This window comes from Crocodylus siamensis, chromosome 15, assembly GCF_052110815.1.
Source record: "Crocodylus siamensis isolate JL-2025a chromosome 15, ASM5211081v1, whole genome shotgun sequence".
In the NCBI taxonomy this organism is placed as follows: Eukaryota; Metazoa; Chordata; order Crocodylia; family Crocodylidae; genus Crocodylus; species Crocodylus siamensis.
Window position 1 is genome coordinate 52,037,235 of NC_143409.1, and position 25,009 is coordinate 52,062,243.

The window sequence follows — 25,009 nt, forward strand, 5'->3', positions numbered from 1 at the left end:
CCTGGGTGGTGCTGGAACCAAAGGTTCTCTAAATCAGTGCTTCTCACCTTGTTTTGTACCAGGACCCATCTGTAAACATTGATGGCCAGCCCTGACCCAGTGCCCCTCACTCCTGACCTGCTACCCCTGCCCCCATAGGGCAGCAAGGGCCCAAGCAGCACTTTGCAGGTTGGAGCGCTGCCAGCCTGCCAGGGAAAAGCCACAGTTTCCCATGCTTTTTCTCCTTTAAAGGAGAATCCATTTTTAAAGTTTCTCCATGACGCTTTCATATGTTCTTGCTACATGCTTTTGGGTCTCCACCCACCGGTTGAGCAACACTGCTTTAGGCAGCAGGGTGGCCTCAGGCCCACAGTGCCCCAGCAGGGAGGCGAGGAGCAGCGTCTTTAGCCTAGCGAGGTGGCTTTGCTTTAGCTGTGCCCTGAATGCAAACCTGGTTGGCAAAAGACTGTACTTCCTAGTTGCTTCCTGGTTGGCAAACACTGTACTTACTAGCAGAGCCGGGTGCCGAGCAGGTGCAGTAGCGGGGCTGTGCCTTGCTTTCGGACTGGACCCTGCTGCAGGAGCCTCTGGGGATTTTTTAAAGTCTTGAAAAGAGATGAGAATCCCCTGTCCCTCCCCCCTGTACATCCTCTTCCCCCTGCTGCTGCTGCTGCTGCTGCTGCTGTCTTGGGTCAGGGGAGCTTCAGCTTCAAACTTTGCCAGTGTGGGAGGTTGGAGGCTGCAAGCGGGGGGGTGGATAAAGGTATACTGGGGCTCTGGACAAACACAAAATTGAAGGTCCCATCCCCCTCCCCACCCCAGAACTGGACTCCAGAGCAGGGAGGGGCCCCCTCTCCTCCTGGTGCTGCCACTGCCGAGGGTGGGGCAGGCTCCCTGCCCCTGGGGAGGCTGGCTGGATCCAGCTGGGCTGAAGGTAGGGTGGCACATGCTGGTCTCTCCTCCTTGCTCCGCGTCCCTGAAACCTGCGGTTTCCCAAGGGAACCCAGGCATCCAGAGGTCCCTGACTGGCAGGGGTCCCTGTACCTGACCCCTGCTGCCCCATGTGTTATTCTGCCAATGCTCATGCCCCTTGTCCTGGATCTGCATCTGCCTGTTAATATCATGAGCCCTAAATCGTCATCGGGGCCCAAAGGCAATGCTGCACTGTGGATACGGAGAAGTAGGAGGATGGGATTCCTGCCCCTGCTTTGCACCTCCCAGCTTTGTAACCCCCAAAGAACATGACAACTCAGCCAAAAATGCTGCTACTGCAGGCATGAGTGAGATCTTAGCAACCCATTTCCTTCCTGCTGTATGTCCCGCGTTGATCCACAGGGAAAACCGTGGTGTGCAAAGAGTGGTAAGAAGGTTTCAGATTTGGGATTTGAGAAGCTAAAGCAGGGGAACTTCACCCCACCCTCCATGAGCAATGGTTTCAGGCTGTCCTTAAACTCAGGCAGGGATTGCTGTGTTGCTTACACTGAGATCAAAGCTGGGGTTTTCTTTTTCTCCGGGTGGGCAAGAACCTTAGTTTTGTTTTGGATGTGCACTGAGATTCTGGACCAGAGCAGAAATCCTGGTCTCCTTCTCCCACCCCACATACACCTTCCTCTTCTTTCTTCATGATGATTTCATTTTGTGAATTTCCAGACAGATCATAAATGAACCTCTGGCCTCAGCACGGAGGATATGGTGCAAGGTGAGAATAGGCTGACACCAATTGCTATCTTGAGAAAGAAGAATGAGCTAGAGAGGCATGGGGTGATGACCGAAGGCCTGGCCACCAGCATTTCCCGGGTCCTGGAGCTGGTGGTGGGTTCAAGCAGGACATCCAGTGCACTGGTTATCTGGGAATATCCAGCTTGTTGTCCAGGCTGATGGTTGCTGGCTAGAGTTCAGAGCAGGAGCTCCCAATGTCACAGTGCTGGTGTGGTATGAGCAGCACAAGAAGGAGGTTAAAGTCTTCAACACCTGAAGAGGAGAGATATGAATGCAATGGATGTCCCTCCACATGTCAGTCCTTCCCCAAATAAATGCCTCTGGTGCCTACATATTGCAGTCTGTTTCTTGGAGGTTTCATAGACATTAGGGCTGGAAGGGACCTTGGGAGATCATCGAGTCCAGCCCCCTGCCCAAAGGGCAGGAAGTCAGCTGGGGTCATAGGATCCCAGCAAGGTAAGCATCCAATTTACTCTTGAAGGTGTTCAATGTAGGTGCTTCAACCACCTCCGATGGCAGGCTGCTCCAGACCTTGGGGGCTCGGACAGTAAAGAAATTCTTCCTTATGTCCAGCATGAAGCGGTCTTGCAGGAGTTTGTGACCGTTCGACCTCGTCATCCCTTGGGGCGCTCTGGTGAACAAACGTCCCCCAGATCCTGGTGGTCACCCCTGATAAACTTATAGGTGGCCATCAGATCACCCCTGTGCCTGCGCTTTTCTAGGCTAAAGAGCTCCATGGCTCTCAGCCTGTCATCATAAGATCTGTTTTCCTGACCTCTGATCATGCGCGTGGCTCTCCTCTGGACTCTCTCAAGCTTCTCCACATCCTTTTTGAATTGTGGAGCCCAAAACTGGACGCAGTACTCCAGCTGCGGCCTCACCAAGGCCGAGTACAAGGGGAGAATGACGTCCCGGGATTTGCTCGAGAAGCATCTATGGATGCAAGCCAGCGTTTTGGTCGCTTTATTAGCTGCAGCATCGCATTGCAGGCTTATGTTCATCTTGCGGTCAATGATGACCCCCAAGTCTCTTTCTTCTGTAGTGCTAACCAACATAGCACTGCCGAGCCTATAAGGATGCTGCAGGTTTTTCCTCCCAAGGTGGAGAACCTTGCATTTTTCGGTGTTAAACACCATCAGGTTCTCGTCTGCCCACTTGCTAATGGCTTGCTTCTCCTACTTGTGTGCCATAAGGGACAGTCCCCCGACTCTGCGGCCTCAGAGGCGCAAGTTGGTGCCTGGCTGTGTGCCTGTGCACTTGGCTCCAGGATTTTGTTGTTTTTGGTTTTTTTGCAACACGACACATGGAGGCTACCACGGTCCCCTGAACCAAACGGAGTAGTGGCTAGGGTCCGGGGCGGAAAGTTAGGGCCTGGGCATGCCTCGCCATGGATCAGATTTAAGCCCTTGCTTCAATCGGAGTACTCGAAGTGTGTGTGAGGAAGGGGAAGTTGTGGGTGCCAGAATGGGTTTTTTTGGTCATTTTTGACTCCGGAGTGTGTGAGAGTATTGAGGCCCAAGCAGCAAAAAGCCATCAGACCTGGAGCCTTCCTTGCAGCTCCTGAGCTGTGTATCATGCTGGCTGGGGAAAGGGGGATGTTGGTGGCTGCCTATGGCAGGCTCTTGCAGGGCACAGGCCCCTCTGTGAATGGGTTGAATTTTTAAATTTTTTTTTAAATGTGGGCCTGAGGACAGGTGGGTAATTCTATGGATGTGACTGCGGTGAAGAAAAAGGCAGTGTGGGAGAAAGCATGCCGTTAGGCATAAGAGAGAGAGGAGCTTGTGGTACCCAATAGCAGACCGATGCCATAAAATAATAACAGTCATGGTTCCTTTAAAAGTAAAATTGCAGAGACCTGACCCACTCATCACCTGTGTATCTCCAAGCTAAGAAAGCCAGAGGAAGAGGTGGAGCCGGTGTAACTAGAGAAGGCAAGGCAACTACATATACGTTTCAACTGAACTAGCAACTAAAGAAGACAAAAGACTAAATATACATTTCAAGCAAACGCTGGAAAATGTGCATTGAATACAGGAAAGAGGTTCTGTATTGGGCATCCACACGTCTCAAAACAGGTATCCAGTATCTAGGTGTTACAAATGTCTCAGTCATTCAGTGTAGGTATGGTATTTTGTAAATAGACCATCACCAGCTATTGCAAATTTGCCTTGTTGATAAATACCCAAAGAAAGGTCTGGTAACCAATGCCTGTAAGTATCCTGTTTGGCCGCTCAAGGCCCATCACATTTAATTGACCTGTAACTTCAGGGGCTGAGAGAAACACAAGTCTCCACACCTAGACAAATCCAAAAACAGGAGCCAGGCTATTTAACAACTGTAATATGATGAGATCACCCTTTTCCTCCTTGCTTTTTTCGGACTTTGGTTAACCAACTATGAAGAAGGAATGCTTTGGAACTATACAATTAAAACAGTATAAAGCAAAACAGAACTGCCAGCAAGGTGTGCAGCCCAGGAAGGATCAAGAAGCCATACTGCACCCAGCTTGACCAGCAAAGTATCCTGCTCAGTGAAGAATGCAAGATTGCACAAGCTTCCCTGCCTGCATTGGTAAGAAAACACTGTTGCAGTTAAGCATGTACCAGGAGTTCTGCAATAGCTCATTTGATACTGGGAAAGAGTCTTTTTTTGTCATTTAGTTTGATAGACTGTTGGTAGTTATTAAAGCAAGCCTTCCTGCTATTAGTCAACTCAGTGTTGTGTCAATTCTTAAAGCACCCGTTTTTAAAACCAATTTTTAAATGCAATAGTGGTAGCATCAGTTGTTCCCCGAGCTGCAGCAATTAATCCTGACACCACTCCCCCACTGCCAAATTTCTTCCCCCATGGGGAGTCCTGTGTGCTAAGTGACATGGGCCTGCCTGCCAGACCATGCTGGTGTGCAGGGTGGACCTGTGGCCAGATCTGGCACACGGTGTTCCTCCACAGCAGGATCCAACACACAGGGCCAGGCCAGAGTACTGGACTGCACCCATGAACCACCCCTGCATGGTGATGCCATGCTGGATCTGGCTTGCCGACTGACCCTGTGTCACTCCCCCAGCCTACAGGCCCAGATGGTAGAGCACCACTGGTTAAAATGAATCCAGCGAAAAGGGAATCAGACGAAAAGTGAATAGCTTAAAATGGCAGAGCCTGGAACATAACCCGGTGCCCTGTGTCCTCCCCTGCCTTCTAGGCCAGGTACAGGAAAGATACAGCCAGAAGTGCTGGCTTTGTACTTCTACCCCTGCTGTGCCCACCACAATGGGACTGACCTGTCATGGACACACAGGAGGGGATCTGGGCATACGGACTCTAAGAGCGGGTACCTGATTTACATCAGTGCAGCCCAGTGGAACCTGTCTGACACCACCTGGAAATTTGGTCTGAAAGAGCCACAGCAAATTCACCACAGTGGGGATCTGGCCCCCTGATGCCAAATGCCAACCCTACCCCAGTTCCCCACCCGGCTCTGTCACTCCTAGCCTGACACTCAGCACCAGTTCCTATGCAGTAGCCGGGCAAGCCACACTGACCATCCGACCGGCTGCTCCCAGTACTGGACCGTCCCATTCCCATCCGCATACACATTCATCTTTCTGTGCCCCTCCCCAGAGACGAAGGTCAGATCGGCGCCCCCGCACGTCACCACCAGCCGAGCGTCCTGCAGCAGGCACTCCAGCTCCCCGGAGACCTCGTGCACTGCCCGCTCCAGGCAGTGCCTCACCAGCTCCGGGGCCCCACGGGTGATGAGGTCCTCCTGGACACTCAGCAGGCTGGTGAGATTGAGGGGGAACTGTCTGAGCTTCAGCCTGGACACATAGGCCTCAGTGCTGTTGACTTGAACGTTGTACTCCGCCTTGCCAGCGATCCAGGCCACCTCGATGTGGACCTGCCCCTTCCCAGACTGGAAAACCTGGGCTGTCCCATTACAGTGCAGCATCAGCCGGGCGTTGCGCTGCACCACGAGCGGCTCCCGGCCGAACTCGCGCAGCGCCACGTCCAGGCAGTCCCGCACAGCCCCCGGGCGCTGGGCCTGGCTCCGGGCTCTCAGCAGGCTCCCGACGCTCAGCTCCTGGGGACGGGGCGGCTCTGGCTGCCTGCAGGGTGCGGTCTGCCCACAGCGCTCGATGCCCATTGTGCCCTGGTGCCTATACAGGCTTGAGAAGAACCACATCCCACAGAGCAGAGCCAGCGTGACGATCAGGAGAGTGCGAAACAGAAACAACACACGAGGTGAGGGCTTGCTCTTCCTGACAGAGCATTGCCAACTGAGAGGAGCCAGGCCTCGGACCCACGTCAGTGCTGCAAGCACCTGGCAACAGGATGCCCAGGCCTCCGTGACTCTCCCGAAGACTCCTGCGTGCTTCTTGTTGTAGGAGTGTCCACAGGGACCACCCTCCTGGCCAGGCACCAGCAGGGACTCTGACAGGCTCCCATCGTCCTTCATCCTGGCAAGGGCTGGGAGACAAGACAGGGAGCAAGGAGTGTGGGGTGACAACGAACCGGGGCACCCACACGCTCCTCCCCAAGCTCCCACGCCTAACCTGCCGCACTCTCCTCCCGCCTCCAAGCTTATATCTGCCACCTGGGTAGTGCAGAGGTCGCGGGTGTTTCTCTGGGGGTCGGCTGGACACCGAATCCAGAAGTGCAGGGCAGGCCCCCTGCTACAGCAGAGCGCAGGCAGGCAGGCACCTGCGCCCAGGCTCCCGGCAAACACCCCAGCGCTTACCAGGTCTAGTGGCCCTGCAATGCGCCCGGGGGAGAGTCGCCAGGAGTCCCAACCCGCAGCGCTAGCTCACTGCGCTTACTTCCCCTTCCCCAGAGCCCAGCTCCATCCTCTAATGGCTGTTTGGTCTCTGCAGCGCTGCACGCCCGGCCTGTCGCTGGCACCGACAACAGCTGCGCTCTGCTGTGGCTGGAGGCTGGGAGGGAGGCATGGGCAGAGCAGAGAGGGGAGGGCAGCCGGCTGGGGGGCTCTGGCAGGGTGAGGGGCCGCTACTTACCCCTGCCTCTGCCCAGGGCCTGCGTGTGGGGCTGCCTGGACCTCTGATCTGTGCAGCTGCGTCACCAGAGCAGGACCTGGCCCCCGATGGGCATCCTTCTCCGAAACAGAAACACACCCAGAAGGGGAGGGACTCCAGGCTGTTCGGTTTCTGTTCTCCGTTTTTTGCCGTGGGCGGGGGGGCAGAGCCCTTTGGCAGCAAGTGAGCTAAGGCTGAAGGCAGGGAGCTGGCCATGCTCCCTTACTGTGCTGAAGCTGCTGCCCTTCCCGAATCTGCTCCCAGCTTCACCCAGGGGCTGAGGGCAGCAAATCTGAGGCCTGAACTGGGCAAGAGGGAGGGAGAAAGAAACAGAACAGAAGAGGTCTGCAGGCTCGGGCCCAGCTGCCTGCAGGTAAGTCTGCTGGGGAGGAGCACTCCCAGAGAGGCGGGCATGGAGGGGCACTAGGGTGGGTTTTGGGAGACGCCCACCCTAGTGGGTGGGACAGTCCCACAATGGTAACCTCAAGGCTCGGTCCCGGGTTGCATGACTGTGGGACAGCATTTGTCCTGGATTCGCAGCATCATGCAGGAATAGGGAAACGACAGGTTCCCCCTTGCAGGAGGGCAGTGCTCCAGCCTGCAAGGGGCTTCTTGAGACTGCCGGGAGCAGGACGCAAGAGGCCCCGTGCATGTGCATTTTGCAGCCCCCCCCCCCCCAGGGCCCGCTGCAAAAATAAGTCGGCACCTGTGACTGCGCTGGGGCAGCCCCATCCACAGCACCGACTGCTACTGCTGGGAGACACAGAAGCTGCCCCCGGGTGGTGCTGCCGTCAAAGGACCTCTCAATCAGTGCTTCTCAACTTTTTTGTACCAGGGCCCATTTGTAAAGATTGATGGCCAGTCCCGACCCAGTGCCCCTCACTCCTGACCTGCTCCTCCCTGCCCCGAGGCCCCAGAGCCCCCATGTTGTGTTTTGGATGAACCTGAGGGTTTTTTTGGATGTGAACTGAGATTCTGGACCACAGCAGACATCCTGTTTCCCCCACCCCATAAACGCCTTCCTCTTCTTGCTTCATGCTGTTTCATTTTGTGGGTCCAAACAGGTGCTCTGAGACTTCCCAGACAGATCACAAACAACCCCCTGGCCTCAGCATGGAGGACACAGTGCAGTGCAATAATGAGCTGAGGCCAATTGATGTCCTGGCAAAGAAGAATGAGCTAGAGAGGAATGGGATGATGACCGAAGGCCTGGCCATCACCATTTGCCAGGCCCTGGAGCTGGTGGTGGACTTCAGGCAGGACATCAAAACGTACCGTTACTTACACAATATTCAGCTTGTTGTCCAGGCCGATGGGTGCTGGCTAGAGTTCAAAGCAGGAGCTGCCAATGTCACAGTGCTGGTGTGGTATGACCAGAACAAGAAGGAAGCTAAAGTCTCCACCCCGTTTTGGAAAGAGAAGTGAATGTAATGGATGTCCCCCGACGTCTCAGTCCCCCCCCAAACGAATGCCTCTGATTCCTCCAAACTGCAATCTGCTTCTTGGTGGTGTTTAGTCATGGGGCTCCCTGTAGCACAACCCCCTCCCCCAGCACCATGCCCTGGCATTGAGGTCAGCACTGCTGGTGAGGGGAGAGGGCTCTCTACTGAGCGCCACTCATCTTCACGCACAGCACCCTCTCATATTGCACAGGGGCGCTGGTGTGAGCACCCCGCGTCTGATACCTCCAGCCCATTCCCTGCTGCACGGCACTCCCTAGCATCAGCTTGAGAAACATGTGAGCTATCACAGAATGTGTGGGGATGCATCCCGACCCACTCACACATCTTGCTGTAATTTAAACTTCTGTTCTACATCAGGCCTTAGTCTGTGCTCATCACCATTGTATTTGAGCACCATCCACTTGCGCATTAAGCCACATTAGCCGTGGAGTCTTTGTTCTCCCAGAAGCTTCCCAGAGAGGGCTGGGTCTGGGTTCGGCTCTTTCCCTGTTTCCTACTCAGATTAGCCTGTAATTACATCAGAGCAGGCATATTGAAGGGAAGGAGAAAAGGCACACTGCTTCTGGATAAACTCTCCTCTGATGGTTTCTGTCTCCTAGGCTCTGGAGGGTCTTACGGCAGGCTGCCAAAGAGCATTTATAGACCAGTCCCCATCCAAGTGGGGAGGGCAGAAGTAAGGAATGGTAAAGAGGGCTGGGCGAAATAAGTCTGGGAGAAACCCAGTGGTACCCTGATCACTAGACCCTGCTCTTTCTTAGAAATGAGGATTAACCCCAGGAGTGAGGAAGCAGCCCTGCAAGGGCTAGGGACCAAGGGGCTGATGCCCAAGTGGAGGGGCTGGAAGTAAGGGGTTGATCCCTGAGCAGGTGAGTGGAATTAGAGTAAGACCCATGAGGCATGGGGGTGGCTATGGGGGAGGCTGGAAGCCATGATTAGTGCCTCTACGGTGATTAGGGCCAAATTGGTGTCCATAAGCCTAGCCTAGTGCCAGCATGGCATGAGTGGTGCCAGAAGGGCCAACAAAATAGTTGTTATTAGTGAACTGAAGGTGTGGTGGTGAATAGGACCAAGGTCCAGTTGAGTAAGTTAAGTGATGCTAATGGCAGCAGCACCAGGACCACTCCTGGATTTGGGGACAGCCTCCCAACCTAATAACATTTCCATCCAGACGTGACATGAAAAACAATGAGGGGATACACCAAGGAGCTGGAGTGGGGCAGGATTGGTGCAGCCACCAGAAGCCTGTTCCTATCACAGTGCCCCCAAAATGATCCTAGGCCTTGAAGGAGCTGCCTGGGAAAAGGTTGAAGAGTCATGCATGCGTCTCCTGGGAGGTAACCGGATTGCGAGTTGTGAGTGACTCATCGCAGGCAGCAGAACAGCGGGTTGTAAATGCCGGGTTAATCGTACGGAGGAAGAATCGATAGCAGGCGGTTCTGGGCAGACGAGCTGCTGCTGGCCACCAGCCACTGCTGTGGGATGGGGCGAGCGCCGGACCAGTGGAACGGGCTGCCCAAGGCAGCAGGACAGGCCGCATCTCCACACATCCTCGGCTCCAGCCTGCCTAGACAGTGCTTGTGTGAGGCAGGCCTGCACCCTCTGGACTCAGCTGGCCAGGAGCGCCGAGGTCAGACAACACGGCTGGCACACTGTGCATTACAGGCCTTAAAAACGTTCACTCTCGTTCATGAACCCGTAACTCCTGCCTTGGGGATTTTCCCCCTTCTTTCCCCTCCCGTTGGGCATATTTTATTCCCATTCCTCCCCTCACATTTCTCCCCAAAAGGCCCTGGGTGGAGCAAGGAGCGGATTCCCAAAACAAAAATGGGCAGTGGCTTCAGCATGGCCAGCCGCCTCCTTCCAGCCCTGGCTGGGTTGCAGCAAAAGGGCCGAGCCCCCAACACACCTGCCGCGGCTCCCCTCCCCTGCGCCTGCGTCTGCCTGAGATTCAAAACCCGAGACCTAAGCAGAGCAGGGAACAGGACTGGTTCTTCCCACCGGCTCCCAGTCAGTGTGACGAGCTGCGAGCAGGGCACCCCTGGGAATCCCGACCGTGCTCCTCTGGGGTGCAGCAGCCCGGGGGTGGCCTTTCGGAAAAGCCACAAGGCACGGATCACCCAGCACTGATACGCAGCTCCCTCGGGTGGGCAGAGCAGCCGAGTAAGAGCCACACAGTGATCCTGGAGTAATCCAGAGCCCTTCCCCAAACTACTCCCCCCTCCAGCTGGGTCTCCCAACAGGGGTCACTGCACAGACCAAGGCTGTCTTAGACTCCAGGGTTTCCTGGGGCTTCCAGGCAACAACAGACTCATCCCTCCCACGGCTTGGGGAAATGCACTGAGTGACATGGGCATTAGCGGTGGGGGGATTAGGGGAGAGGGACTGGAGTAACTGGCCCTTGGATTGGATGGAGCAGACACCAGCTCTCACAGCCGAGGGCCAAGAGCACAGTCGGCAGGAACTATGGCAATCCCCCGCTGCACTGCACGGGGGTCTGGAGAGATGGCCCGGGTGGCCGTAGAGCAGGGTTGGGCCCAGACAGCCATACATGCAGCCCAAGAAAAGGGTCAAAGCTGAGGGGCATGCATTAGACATACTGGGTCACGATCCCTCACCCCACTAGGGCCCCCCTCTTAACTCTGCCTGTGCCCCCTTGATGACACCAAAACTCATGCTAAGCTGGGGCCTACTCACAAAAGTTAAAATAAAAAATGCTGATGCTGACTGCACCGAGCAAGAGGACGCAAGTTCATGGCTAGGCCATCTGAGAAGACATGATGAGGTATCCCTTCCAGCTTATCTTCTATATTCGTGATGATTTCCAGCTGGCTCCTGGTTGTCTGCTATGTAACCGTGTGAAATGTCTGTCCTTGACTGATTAGTATGGTAACTCTTGCTTTTGAAATTAGCTTGTGTTTATGTGCAAGAAGAGACATTCTCCATATGTAATAGGTGTCTCCTCCTGATTTAGTTCTGGTTTTGTGATTCACCTTGTTTTCCAAGGACACTTGTGTTTTTCCTGGTTGTGAATCACTTTCTTGAGATGGCCCAAACTGGATAACCCCAGGTCCTTGGGAAAGGTAATTCATTCAAACTGGGACTTTTTGAGAACCAGTCATGAGCAGTCTGATTACCAGGATTGTCCTGTCAATTGCTGCTTGGGACTTTCTCTCGATTTACACAACTCCAAGGATGCTTGGAAGATGCTGGACTAAGGGTATAAGAAAGCGGTGAGACCTCTAGCAGGGCGCGAGAGTGAGACATCTCCCTGACACGGGCTGCTCCTGCGCCCTGCGTGCTCAAGAAGTTGAAGAGAAACAGACCGCCTCTTTGGTGAGAAATCATCACCTTGTAGCTAATTATTGGGCTTTGATTTGGCTTGGACTCACTTGACTTGACTCTGAATACTTGTAGTAATGAAAACCTTTCTGTCACTCAGCAAATAAGGTGTCTTGTCTCTCCCTAGGCTAGTCCTGAATCCTCGGTTTTCAGGGTTAACGCCCCCTCCCACCCCACTCCTGTCTCCGTGGCTGGTCTGGAGCAACACAGACAAAACAGGAGTGACAGCAGGGAGCTCCTGGTTTCTCTCCCCAGCTTGGAGAGGGAGAGGAGGGGAGGGGAACCTAATGGGTTAGACACCAAAGTGGGAATGCCTGGCTTCTACCCCAGGTCAGGAGTAGAGCAGGGAGCAAATGCAGCTCCCCTGTGTCAGGATGGCCGAGTGGTCCAAGGCGCCACACTTAAGGCTTTGTCTTCCCCTCTTCTGGGTATTCTGGTCTCTGTATGGAGGTGTGGGTTCAAATCCCACTTCTGGCATTCCTTTTTAGGGCTTTAAACTAGGCTCATGAGGAAATGGGGAAGCAGAGGATAAGGAGAACCTAGGATCAGTGAGCCACAAGCAGTGCACTGGATCAGCTGGTAAGCACTAAGGGGCCCAATAGACATCAGGACAGGGGGGTACCAAGGGCACCCATTGGGGGGCTTATCTGTCTCTACACTAATGGTAGGAGCATGGGGACCAAGCAGGAGGAGCTTGCACTCCTGCTTGCAAGCAACAGCTTGGACCTGGATGGACCAACTGAAACCCTGTGGGACCGTACTCATGAGTGGGCGGTAGACACTGAGGGTCACAGGTTGTGCAGACAGGATAAAGAGGGGATAAAAGGTGGGGAGGGGTGTTGCTCTCTATGTTAAAGAACAATATACATCCTCTATAATCAAGATGGGATCGGAGGAGGGCCAAACTGAGGTACTGTGGGTCAGGATACAAGGGGGTCAGGGGGAAAGGGACTTGGTAGTGGGGGTCTACTATAGACTGCCACACCAGGAGGATGAGCTAGACCTGCAGTTCTCCAGACAGGTCTCAGAGATCGTACGTCAAGAGATACAGCTGTCGTGGGTGACCTAAACTACCCTAGTATGTGCCGGGAGGAGCAGTCGGCCAAATCTAACCGTTCACATAGGTTCTTAACCTGCATACAGGACCTCCACCTAACGCAGGAGGTATGCGATCCTACTAGGAGAAACGCCTCTCTGGACTTGGTGTTAGCTACAGGGGATGACCTGGTGGGGGGTCTGCAGGTACCAGGTAACCTAGGGGATAGCGACCATTGATCGATTGAATTCACTGTCTGGTGAAGGGTGGGTAAACTAACCAGCAGGGCTGAAGTGCTAGACTTCAGAAAGACTAACTTCAGTGTGCTCAGGAGATTAGTTAGTGAGGCGTTAAAGTTCAAGAGCATTGGTGAAATGGGGGTCCAGGAAGGGTGGTCATTCCTCAAGGGAGTGAACCTATGGGCACAGGAGGAGACAAACCCATTGCACATAATAGGGGCCAAAGGGGCCAAGAAGCCTTCCTGGCTAAACAGGGTAGTCCAGGAAAGCCTAAGGGCAAAGAAAGAGGTATACAGGCTATGGAAACAGGGGGTAGCTACCAAGGAGGAATATACCTCCCTGGCTCACACTTGCAGGGCATCGGTCGGGAAGGACAAAGCAGGATTAGAACTTAGGGTGGTGACAAAAATTAAGGACAAAGTCCTTCTTCAGGTATACAGGGAGCAAAAAGGGAGTCACAGGGTGGCATAGGGCCCCTACAGGACAAACTAGGGCAATTGGTGACAGAGAGGGGGGTCAAAGCTGAGCTCTTCAATCAGTTCTTTGCGTCTGTATTCCTAGCCACAGACCAAGACAAATCTCCCAACTGGATCATAGATAGACACAGGAGAGACACCAGGCCACCAACTGTTAGTGCAGACTTAGTGAAGGGGCACTTGGAGGGGATGGATGTCCTTCATCCAAGGGTGCTGAAGGAATTGGCCAGTGTCATAGCAGAGCCACTGGCACGGCTGTTCGAGCACTCAGGGTGCTCGGGTCAGGTCCCAGAGGACTGGAAAAGGGCCAATGTGGTCCCTATTTTCAAGAAGGGGAGGAGGGACAAACCAGGAAACTATAGGCCTGTTAGTCTCACCTCTATGCTTGGGAAAACTGTGGAAAAAATCATGAAGGACCACATTTGTGGGAGCCCAGCAGGGGAAATAATGCTGAAAGGAAATCAGCATGAATTCATTGCAGGTTGATCCTGCCTGACTAACCTGGTTTCTTTTTATGACTAGGTCACAAAATGCCTAGACACAGAAGTCGAGGTCAATGTCATCTACCTCGGCTTTACGAAGCCCTTTGATACGGTATCTCATTCCGTTCTCGTAAATCAAGTGACAGGCTGTGATGCAGATGATTACATGGTCTGGTGGGGGGGCAAATTAGCTTAGGGGTCGCACCCAGAGAGTGGTGGTGGACGGGTCGGTATCAGCCTGCAAAGAGGTGGGCAGTGGAGTCTTGCAAGGCTGGGTCCTTGGACTGGTGCTATTCAATGTCTTCATCAGTGACTTGGATGAAGGTGCGGAGAGCACCCTATCCAAGTTTGCAGCTGATACCAATATATGGGGCAAAGTCAACACACCAGAGGGTAGGGAATGGATCCAGACTGATCTGGACAGGTTAGAAAAATGGGCAGAATGAAGTAGGATGCAGTTCAACAAGGACAAGTACAAAGTGCTGCACCTGGGCAAAAAAAACCACCAACACACTTCCAGGCTGGGGCACGACCTGCTCAGCAGCACAGGAGCGGAAAGGGATCTTGGAGTCATAGTTGACTCCACGATGAACTTGAGTTGTCAATGTGATGGAGTGATTAACAAGGCTAACCGCACTTTATCGTGCATTAGCAGATGCGTGACAAACAGGTCCAGGGAGGTGAAGCTTCCCCACTATGCGGCACTGGTCAGGCTGCAGCTGGAGTACTGCCTCCAGTTTTGGGCACCGCACTTCAAGAGGGATGCGGAGAATCTTGAGAGGGTCCAGAGGAGGCCACTCGTATGGTCAGAGGCCGGCAGGCAAGGCCCTACGAGGACAGACTGAGGGACCTGGATCTCTTCAGCCTTTGCAAGAGAAGGCTGAGAGGTGATCTTGTGGCTGCCTATAAATTCATCATGAGAGGGCATCCGGGAATAGGAGATGCTCTATTTACTAGGGCACCCCCTGGAGTAACTAGGAACAATGGCCACAAATTGACAGAGAGCAGATTTAGGTTGGACTTTAGAAATAACTTCTTCACAGTAAGGTTTGCCAGAATCTGGAATGGGCTCCCAAGGGAGGTGGTGCTCTGCCCTACCCTGGGGGTCTTCAAGAGGAGACTGGACAAGCACCTGACTGGGGTTATCTGACCCGAGCGCTCTTTCCTGCCCAGGGCAGGGGTGTGGACTCAATGTCCTAGTGAGGTCCCTTCTGACCCTAACATCTATGAATCTATGAGTCACCTCTATCCACACTCGTCGATCCCCTTCTTCCCTCCTAGCTCTCACTTGAATGAAGGATGACAAGAGTCTGTCTGAGCTCTTGCTGGTGCCCAGACAGGAGGGTGGCCCCTGTAGAAGTCCCTACATGGAGAAATCCCTGTTCCAGGACACAGGAGTACTTTGAGCTGGCACTGGGAGATAAGAGTATCCCAGCACCGCCCCCATGGTACAGAGCTGGTGATGGAAGCTCCCTGCCAGTGGCAGCAGGGGCCCATTGTAGGGCCCCAGAAAGTGGAAGCAATTTGCTGCCATTAGCAGCACATCTGTTCTTGCTTCCCTGCTTGTGTAGACACCTACCCAGGAGTGTTAACTTGCAAGTAGTTTACTCACAAGTAAACTGATCCCAGATCAAACGCATGTGTAAATGGCTGCATCTACATATGTGGTGGACTGCACAGTCGCTACTGCGCAGTCATTTAGTAATGACTGCGCAGTAACCAGCATCACTGAACAGTACCATCACCACACAGTTTTTTTTCCCAATGCTGCTGTGCAGTAGCAATGAGCTACTTCGGGGCACCAGATTCTGGGATGCAGGCTCCAGTCTCTGCGCTCTGCTCTGGCCACAGCAGTCACCACTTCTCGGGGGTGGCAGCTGGGTCTCAGGCAATGCTGGGGCTGGGGGGGAGGGCAGGGGGATGTGGGCCCTGGCCCTGGTCCTGTAGCCCTGGCTGTTGTGGTGGCCCTGCTGCAGGGGGGTGGCAGGTGGCTGTGGGTTGCTAGTGAGGGGCACCAGTAGGGCTGGGGGGGCAACGGGGTGGGGAGTGAGGTGCACCAGAAGGAGTGGGGGAGCTGCAGGTTGGCAGTGAGGGGCCATGCTGTGGAAATGGGGTCATATTAGGGAAATGGGGTCATAAATGGGGACATGCTCAGCAAAAGCTTAGGAAGCACTGCACTAGCACTAGCAGACACCATCTTTGCACAGCGGAGGCAAACAAGCCCAGGCCTGGTCCTCCAGAGCAAACCGACCTTAGTGGAAGGCAATTCCAAGCACAACCCTGCCCTCCTCAGTGCTCCATAGGTAGGGGGCTGCTTAAATCGCAGCAAGGAAAACCAATTTTCATAGCTTGGTCATGGCACAAAAAGCCAATTTCACCAGCACTTTCCAGCAGTCCTGCCCCTTGCTGCTGATTGGCAGAGAGGTTTTAGCATTGCATTTACTGAAACATTTTCACATCACTAACTGATGCTTTCATTTAATTTCCATCAGCGGTTCTCAACTTTTTAGTACTGGGACCCATTTGTAAATATTATGAGCCAGTCCTGACCCAATACCCCTCACTCCTAGCCTGCTGCCCACTGCCCCCAGGCCCCACTCCCCCAGTGTGTGGGGCAGGGGGTGGATGTGTGGGGCAGCGGTGGGTGTGTTGGGTATGGGGGGCCCCAAGCAGCCCCTCGCTGGCTGGATCTCTTCCAGGCTGCAAGGGAAAAGCCATGGTTTCCCACGGTTTTTGCCTTCGAAGGAGAATCCATTTTTAAAGTTTGTTTGCGGCCCTTTCATATATTCTTGTGACCCACCTTTGGATTGTGACCCATGGGTTAAGAAGCACTGGTGTACATACATCACTATCAAACAGTGACTCGATCACATGATCTATGGCTGCAGTGACTTGCATTGTCTTTGTATTGTGGTAAGCATTGGGACATTTTAAAACAGTGTATTATATGAATAATGGGGAGGGAGGTTAATTTTGTGGGAAATTGTGGCCAATTAACTATTTTCTGGTAACTGTGGACAACGCTATGTTTTTCGGTTTCTCCAAAAAACATGAAACCACGAATTAAGTAGACCTCTACCCATGGGCCCACACACATACCTCCTAGGGAGTGCCTGGGGCACTGCTAGTAACATTCAGATGGGACACCCAGCTCTGGCTGCTGCACATGCCCCACAGCTGCAAAGTGAAACCCCTCCTCTGCAACAATCCCCTGCTTCCAGCCTCAAGCTTGGGGCACCCCGCTGCCACCATGCCACCAGAAGCACAGCCAGTGACACTGCCCCACCCATGCACTGTTGAGCCTGGAGCACTGCGGCATCATGTTCTGCCTCTGCTTCTGTTAATACAGCCCAGCCTGCTACTGACATTTTTGCAATAAAAACACAGTATTGGCCCCTATTCAGTTTATGGAGTACAGGAACCCACAGGACTTTCACTGAAGTAGTGCAGCCTCAGCAGTTGTTCCCCACCTATGCTTGTGCATGCCATTGCTCCATCCAAATTGCATTTGCATCTATCCTTTCTGAATTTCATTCTATTAATTTTGGATCATTCCTCTAGTTTAGCAAGATCATTCTGAATTCTAATCCTACTCTCCAAAGTATCTGCAGCTCTCCCCGGCTTGGTGCCATCTACAAATCTGTTAAGCGTGCACTCAGTCCTATCCAGCCATCCAAGTCATTGATGACTACTCTTTGAGGTCAATGATCCAACCAATTAAGTATCCATCTTACAGGTATTTCATCCAGACCAGGGGTTGGCAATGGTTTCATGGGGGACCGGGGGTGAGGAGGTGCTGTCTTGGGTTGAAGATTGGCTAGCACTAGGATCTAGTCATTGCCACTGCTTTCTCTACTACCCAGCCGTGGTCCAGCATAGGCAAGGCACATAGCATCCTGGCTGGGGTGCAGTGAGGTTGAATGTGGTGCAAGGAAAGCCCCCCTGCCACCAAGTACCACTGAAGCCCCCCACTCTTGGGGCTGAATCTGTCAGTGCATGGGCTGGAGTAAGGGGTAGCTTGCCAACCCTTGATTTAGACTGTATTTCCTTAGCTTCCCAAAGAGACTGCCATGGGGGATGGTGTCAAAAGACCTGCTGTAGTCAAGGTATATCACATTCAATGCTCTCCCTCCTTTCACAGAGCTTGTCACATCTTCATAGAAGGAAGTCAGGTAAGTCATGCATGATATGGTCTTGATGATGAGTCTGTGTTGGCTCTTCCTGATAACCTTGTTCTTCCCAAGATGCTTTGAGGTAAAAGCCTTGAACACCTGTTCCACGACCTTACCAAACTGACTGGTCTGCAATCCCCTAGAATGATCTTCTTGAAAGCTGGGCACCAGATTTGCCCTTTTCCAGTCATCTGGGACCTCAGCTAACCTCCACAATTTCTCAAAGATATAGCCAATGGCCCTGCAATTATTTCATCCAGTTCCTTGGATACTCTAGGATGCATTGCATCCAGCTCTTCTGACTTAAAAAAATCCAGCAGGTAATCGCTAACCTGTTCTTCCACTACGTTGGGCTGCTTCTCTCCTCCCTTATCCTTGCTGCCAACTGTACTTGTCTTGTGGTAGCTGACTTTATTCATGAAGAGTGAAATAAAAAAGGTATTAAGTACTTTGGCCTTCTCTGCAACATCCAAGATTAGACTGCCCTCTGCTGTCAATAAGGGACCTACATTTTTATTGGTCTCCCTGTTATTGCTGACGTACCTGCAGAATGTTTTGGGGGTTTTTTGCTTTTTACATTCCTAGCCACTTGCATCTTAGGTCATGGCTTGGCCTTCCTGATTTCCTTCCTGCATGCCCACGTTTCAATTTATTGAAGAGTTCAGTGTTTAACCAGGTCAGTCTCTTGCCATACTTCCAGTCCTTCCTTCAGACTGGGATAGTCTGCTGTTGCACCCCTAATGCAGCTAACTTAAGGTACAACCAGATCTTTTAAACTCAGCTTCCCTTCAGACTTGCCCCCGAGGAGGTCCTGCCACTCACTCCTCTGAGTTTGTTTTCAGAAAAAGTCTGCTTTTCTGAAGCCCAGTGTTTTTATTCTGCTGCTCTGCTTTCTTCCTTCCCTTTGGATACTGATCACTATCATTACGTGATCAGCGTCCCCCAAGTTATCTTCCACCTTCACAAGCCCAAGCAATTCCTCCCTGTTTGTGAACAGCAAATATAGATGAGCTTCCCTCCTTGTTGGCCCAGGGATTTTGAAGGGGTAAAAAATGATTGGAGGACTTGGGATTCCCTTTCTGCACCAGTCAGGCCCCAGAGACTCCCCCCCATGTCCCAATTGGCCCCTTGGGTCACTTGGAGGGGGATAAAAGGGGCAGCATGGGCTGACTTGGGGGAGAGATCAGTGAGGGACACCAAGGAAGGAGCTTCACAGAGCTGGCAAGAGCTGAGTCAGGAGCAGTGCCCCAGAAGAGCCCAAAGGAGTGGGACCTGCAGGCAGCAGTGGGACCCTCAGCAGTGCGGTGTGTGGCCGGCAGGAGAGGCTCCCCCCTGGGCTCCAGGATCCCCAAAGAGAGGCTGTGGCCAGCAAGAGGCTCCCCCGCTCCAGCCAGGATCTGAGCAGTGACCTGAGGGGCTCCCGGCTCTGTGTCCAGCTCCTCCAATCAGAGGCCAGGCAGCTCCATGTGAGGCCAGGCTCTGGGATGGTCAAGACCCCTAGCAGGGTAAAGCACTACTGTTAGTGGTAGCTGTGTGACAACATTCCTGTCTACCATGTAACTGATCTGGGTTCAAGTCCCAGCTGTGGTGACTTGGGGTGAGTGAGATAACAAGAAGCAAATCTTCTGGTAGTGGAAAGGGGCCACTATGTTTTCTCCCCTTCCAGGTACCAAGGCCCTATGTTTCCTTGACATCTTGCATTTTGTGCCTTTTTACATTTCACCAACCCATACTGTTTGTTCTGCTCTTTGAGTTTTATATTTTGTTAACCCTGTTTTTTGTCAATGATTTTAAGTGTCTAACCTTTGTTGAATCCTGCCCTGTTGGGGGGTGTTTTAGTGTCCACTATACCCTCTGATTTATGCCTGTTATGTTCCCAGTATTAAAAGGTATATGGTTAAATCTCCCTTGGTGGTCTGGCTCTGCTGTATAGGGGGAGGAGAGTCCCTACACCTCCCACAGTGCTTGTGCACCTGCTTTGATCCCTTCAGTTGGAGAGGTGGTGCCTCTTGGAGTACCGCCCAGGTAACATTGGCTTCTCTAGGATCTGTATCAAAAATTAACTCCTGTGCACTGCTGTGTCACCCTCCCAACAGATGTTATGGAAATTCAAGTTCCCCATGAGCACCACATCCTGTAATATGGATACTTCCATAAGATCTATGATTCTCAGCTAGGATGCCAGGGCATGCTGTGGTGCCTTGAAATCCTTTTAACATAATGTTAGCACTGTTAGGTGTGCAAACATGATTCACCAGAGATAAACCCAGAGATTTCAAATAGGAATTCATAGTGTTAAAAGCATTCTGACCTGTTGTGATCTTTCCAAGTAGTCAAAAAAAAAAAGAGTGAAAACTAAGAGGTGGAATTTGTTGAGAGGTGTCTTGGGTCTATCGAGGCATGCCTCCAGTCTGAAAAGGTTGAGTACCACTGCATTAGATGTTTGCAAAAATCCCCATCCACTTCCTCCTCCTGGTTTGGTGGCCTGTAGCAACCAACCTGTCCCAGTGACCGAATCAGAGCTTAGACCCTCCAGAAAGCAAAGGCCCAGAACTTTGATCCATGATCTACTTTGATCCATGATCCAGCCTTGCCCTGGGAATGAATCAGAGCTGGCAGCCTCTAGAAAGGAAAGTCCTTGAACTCTAGTCCTTCTTCCCCAGGGACAGCAAGCAGTGTCCTCCTAGAGACAGAGGTGTCCCCAGCTCCTACCCGGACACTGCGCTGCCTTCCCCTGGGGCCTCCAGAGCCCCCTTCATAAGGGCAGCTCCAACCTCCAGCCCCACCTAGGTTACTCAGTCTTTGTTACACATGACAGTGATTCTGCCTTTCCTCTTCCAGTCCCACAACACAGATATATAGACCCAGCTGGCCAGACAGAGACAACTCAATGAGCTCGGAGGAGGGGATTCCTGGACAGTGAGTAGGGTGGAAGCTGTAACTTGGGCAGGAGGCTCAAAAGGACCAGGGAGAGAAAGGAAGTAGGCAGTGAAAGTATGAAGTGCTGCTCTCTTGAGGAGGGATCTTGGTTGCTTTGTGTTAATTTAGGACGAAGTAAAGGAGAGTCCTGTAGAGGCTGGAAAGGAGTGGGGGGAGGGGGGATCTCTTTCATGCATGGAGGGAGGGGATCTCTTGGGAGGTTGACTTGAATGTTGGGGTTCAGCCTGGGTCCTGTGTTCTCTGGCAAGTCGGGAAACCAGCAGCAGAGCTCTTTCCCTGCAGCCAGGCAGTGAATGCAGTCGAAGCCAACTGCCAGGAGACAGCACCCAGGACTGGTTCCCCTGAGGGTTTCCCATCCCCTCCCAGATCAACCCCTGCCGGTTCTGCAAGCACAGGATTTAATGAGGAGCAAGGGAACAGGTCCAGGCGGGGCCAACCTGCAACAGTGAGAACAGATCCCTGGCCATCCCCCAGCAGGGACCCTGCCTGCACTTGTGCAGAAGGGCTTTTCCCTAAGTACCTGCTGCTTCATTAGGGAGGATTTTGCTAATGAACCCATGGGACACCAGAGAATTAATCCTCCCTTGTTGCCTTCCCCCCAGACTCAGTAAAGTAAATCCACTCTGCAGGCATCTGATGTCAGGTGGAGGCTTGAGAGTTTTATTAACAACTCCTGTGCTGCAAAAGAAAAAGTGTGTGTGTGTTGCTGAAGGGTTGGGGGAAGTAATGGGGGTGATATGTGACATCCCAGAGGAGCAAGAGTACAGAGGAGCAGGAAAATGGAGTGCACAGACCAGGGGTCTTGGACAGGAATAGGACCTGGGACAGAGCCAGCCTGCAGATAATGCCATTTCTGGGAAAAGTGGGAGTTGTCAGAACAGGGTGTTCACATTGGATCAGACGATAAGCGGGTTCCTTCAAACAGCCAAGAGGGCGAGCAATCACCTCATCTCACCCCAACAACAAAGAGCCTGGGGGCTGGGCACTCCCCTAGAACATGTGGTCCTGGCTGAAGGCCCAGCTTTCATGCATAGAGAGGATTTGAAGCTGGGTAGCCTGAATTTCAAAGGAGAGTACCTGTCACCAACCTATTGGCTCATGCCATGTGTGTCTGTGCACACATGCATGTGTGTGTGAGTGTGCATGCGCATATGTGTGATTATGCAGCCTGGCCTGGGGGCCACACAGGAAGTTTTTATGAGTTGTTGTGGGCCAGAACAGCACCCTTCCCCTGCCCACCCCTACCAACAACTCACCAAAACTCCCTATGTGGGATGAGGCTGTGGGTGGGGAGTGGTGTTCAGGAGCAGGACAGATGGTCAAGGCCAGGATCATGGGGCGGGGTTGCAGGGCAGTAACAGTGTGGGGCTGGTGCCTGGACCTGCGTCCAGGGCAGAGCCACGATCCATCCCTGCACACCTCTGCCCTGTGTGCGGTGTGTGGGCGTGTGTGCACGTGTTGGGGGAGAGGAGTGCTGCCTGGGTGCTAGGTTCTGGGAGCTGCCGGAGGGAGAGGGGGAAGAGAGGGTAGGGTGCGCATGCAGCAGAGCTCACCTGGGCAGTGCAGCCCACAGCTGCCCCCGTGGTACTCCATATGGGGCTGAGCCCTGCCCGCTCCTGTCCAGGGCAGCCCATACCTCACTCCAGCCCACAGCCACCAGCCCTGCCCCTGCCAGCATGCACAGCCCACTGCAAGGCTGCTCCCAGCATGACTGCATCCACTCAGGTGCTGCTCAGCTCCCCTTGTCTCCAGCGGTGGTGTCTCCAGCGGTGGTTCCTCCACCTGCCCCTATTGCATTTTTCTGGGCAGGGAGGAAGCCTCAGCCCGGTGGCTCCTGCTGCAGCATGTGGGGCTCAGGCTCCAGATCCTGGCTGCCTTCCTCCCACTCCACCCACCCAGTGTGATGAGCAGCCACCTGTGAGCAGCCAAGTGGGTGAAAGGTAGCCAGGAGCTGGAGCTGAGTCCTATGTGTTGCAGCAGGAGCCACCTGGTTGAGACTTCCTCCCTGCCCAGAACAGTGCAGAAGGGGCAGGAGCAGGAAGGAGGAGCTGCCGCTGGAGGCAAAGGGAGCTGAGCAGCCCCCGGCAGCTACAGCCACACTGGGAGCAGTCTTACTGCCAAGCTGTGTGCACTGGCCCTGACGGGAGCCAGCCAGTGTGGACCGGAGTGCAGCATGAGCTGCCCCAGGGCTCAGCCCCAAGGGGAAAGCTGCAGGGCAACTGCAGGCCAAGTACAATCAACTGACAGGTGCCCACACACAGGATGGATCCAGTCAGTTGGTGGGCTGGATCTGATCCATGGGCCGTATTTTGCCCACCCCAGGTAGAGCCACCTGCACTCTAACTGCCTGCTCTCCCACTTCAGTTGCTTCAGCCCCTCTGGGTACCAGGGGGATCTGTGCTGCTCCAGCAGTGGGTCTGGATGCCCAGGTGCCACAGCGTCTGTGGCTGAACTCAGCTATTCCACAATTTAAGCAGAACATTGACAGAGCCGTAGTCAAGATCAGTAGGGCTCTGCCTCACAGACATAGACAGCACATAGGGGAGGGATGGGGGGGCATGTGCCCCCCCCCCCGAGATTGGCTGCCGCCAAAGCTACTACTGGCTTCTGTGGGGTGTCGCCACTCACACCTGCCCCCTACCCCTTGCCACCAGCATGCCTGGCAGCATCTGCAGGAGGTCTCTGCTCGCTGCTCGCACCTGCTGACACTGATGCTGGTGGCTATGCGTGGTCCCCGCTTGCTGCTCACTGCTATGGTGCCCCCCCAGTCTCAGGAAGCAACAGTCGTTCATGCCCACAGAGGTCTGGAATCTCACCAGCTCCGTGTGTCTCCTGGATCAGACCACTTTAATTGGTCCACCACCCTGATGGGAGCATTGGGGGACAGGTATGTGGCCTTTAGAAGGTAGGGCTGACCACAACAGGCATCTTAATGACACTCCCAATGATCAGAATTCCTCTTTCCAGACAAGGACAATCATTAGGTGCAATCTGAGCCCCATCTTGTGTGCTGGCCCAGTTAGTATGTGGTATAGCAAGCACCACGGTTGTCACTGCAGCCAAGGACCTTCCACTCCAGCACTGAAGAGGCAGACTTGGCATGTGTGTTGAAATCACCCAAGACAGTGAATCTGGGGGTCCTCACAGAAGTTTTTGGCATAAGATTCAGTTGTGATGAATAGGCACCACCACCACCAAAAATCTTTGCGGGCTTACAGATTAGGCTCTCCAGAAACTGACACCTCAGACCCCTGCTGCCATCCCTGAAACCACTTTTCTTCCAGACCTGGGGGCAGAACCCAAGAGTCCTGATTGCTGCCCTGCTTCTCCAACTGCTGGGAGACGCATCCCTTCTTGCAGGTACACTACAGAGGGCAGGGAAAAGCCATTTCCAAACCCATGCTGTTGCCCAGGTTGGGCCTCTGGGTCCTGACTCATGTCTTATGATCCACTGGGCCAGTCCCTGCCCCTCCCCTTGCCTATATGTCACACCAAGCCCTGCACTCAGGATATATAACCTCAGGGGCTTCCACCTGGCTATTACTTTTAGCATCATATGGGTTTGGTCTGCTTAGCTTCTCCCGCTCACTTGTGGGCTGAGCTGTGAGAAGGTCAGAGCTGTCAGGCTGCAACTGTGTGGAGCAGAATGGAAGTGAGTCTGTGCAGCCAGGGGTTCCATTGGCTCCAAGGCAGGATGGGGTAAGAAGGAAAGGCATGCCATATAGGAAGGGCTGCAAATAGAAGTGCTCCTCACCTAAGGAGCACTTGCCCTCCTGCAAATTCTCCCACCCTGTACAATGAGATATGGAGATGGAGGGCTACTCCATCAGAGCACAGGGGAGGCTGGGAGCTGGGACACCTGGGCTCTAACCCCAAAACTTGGAGAGGATGGCAGCAGGGAGCAGGGCCACTCTACACAGCCACAAAGCAGAGCTTTCTCCACATCAGCACAGAGCTACCCTGGGTCACGAACCCATCACCTGCCTGTCACTGCAGCTTTCTGAAGTCACTGCTCACAAAGGAGCAGGGAACTCTTCAGGTGATTATTAAGCAGGGGAAAGCACAGCAGCCCTTGAGAAACAGAGCCCAGCATCCTGCTCTTGACCCCCTGCCCCAAGTCAGCTGGTTCCACCGATC

General features: G+C 53.5%; 1 protein-coding gene and 1 non-coding gene across 3 annotated transcripts; one reads left to right on the forward strand and one right to left on the reverse strand.

Moving 5' to 3' along the window:
- Nucleotides 1-3,691: 3,691 nt before the first annotated feature.
- Nucleotides 3,692-6,847, reverse strand: LOC149852805 (uncharacterized). 2 transcript variants are annotated; one of them, XM_090029819.1, is made up of 2 exons: nucleotides 6,708-6,847; nucleotides 3,692-6,162 (listed from the first exon to the last, which is right to left on the reverse strand). In XM_090029819.1, the coding sequence occupies exon 2, from the start codon at nucleotides 6,149-6,151 to the stop codon at nucleotides 5,195-5,197; it is 957 nt and encodes a 318-aa protein (XP_089885945.1). In that variant the 5' UTR covers nucleotides 6,152-6,162; nucleotides 6,708-6,847; the 3' UTR covers nucleotides 3,692-5,194. The 2 variants fall into 2 exon arrangements, with proteins under 2 accessions (XP_089885945.1, XP_089885946.1); XM_090029820.1 differs by lacking the exon at nucleotides 6,708-6,847 and adding an exon at nucleotides 6,434-6,697.
- Nucleotides 6,848-11,895: 5,048 nt separating this feature from the next.
- TRNAL-UAA (transfer RNA leucine (anticodon UAA)) lies at nucleotides 11,896-12,004 on the forward strand. The gene is made up of 2 exons: nucleotides 11,896-11,933; nucleotides 11,968-12,004. It is a non-coding gene; the product is annotated as a tRNA-Leu (tRNA).
- The last annotated feature ends 13,005 nt before the right edge of the window (nucleotides 12,005-25,009 follow it).

Coding starts and splice junctions, on each gene's coding strand:
- LOC149852805 (XM_090029819.1), bottom strand. CDS start 6,151: ATGAAGGACGATGGGAGCCTGTCAGAGTCCCTGCTGGTGCCTGGCCAG.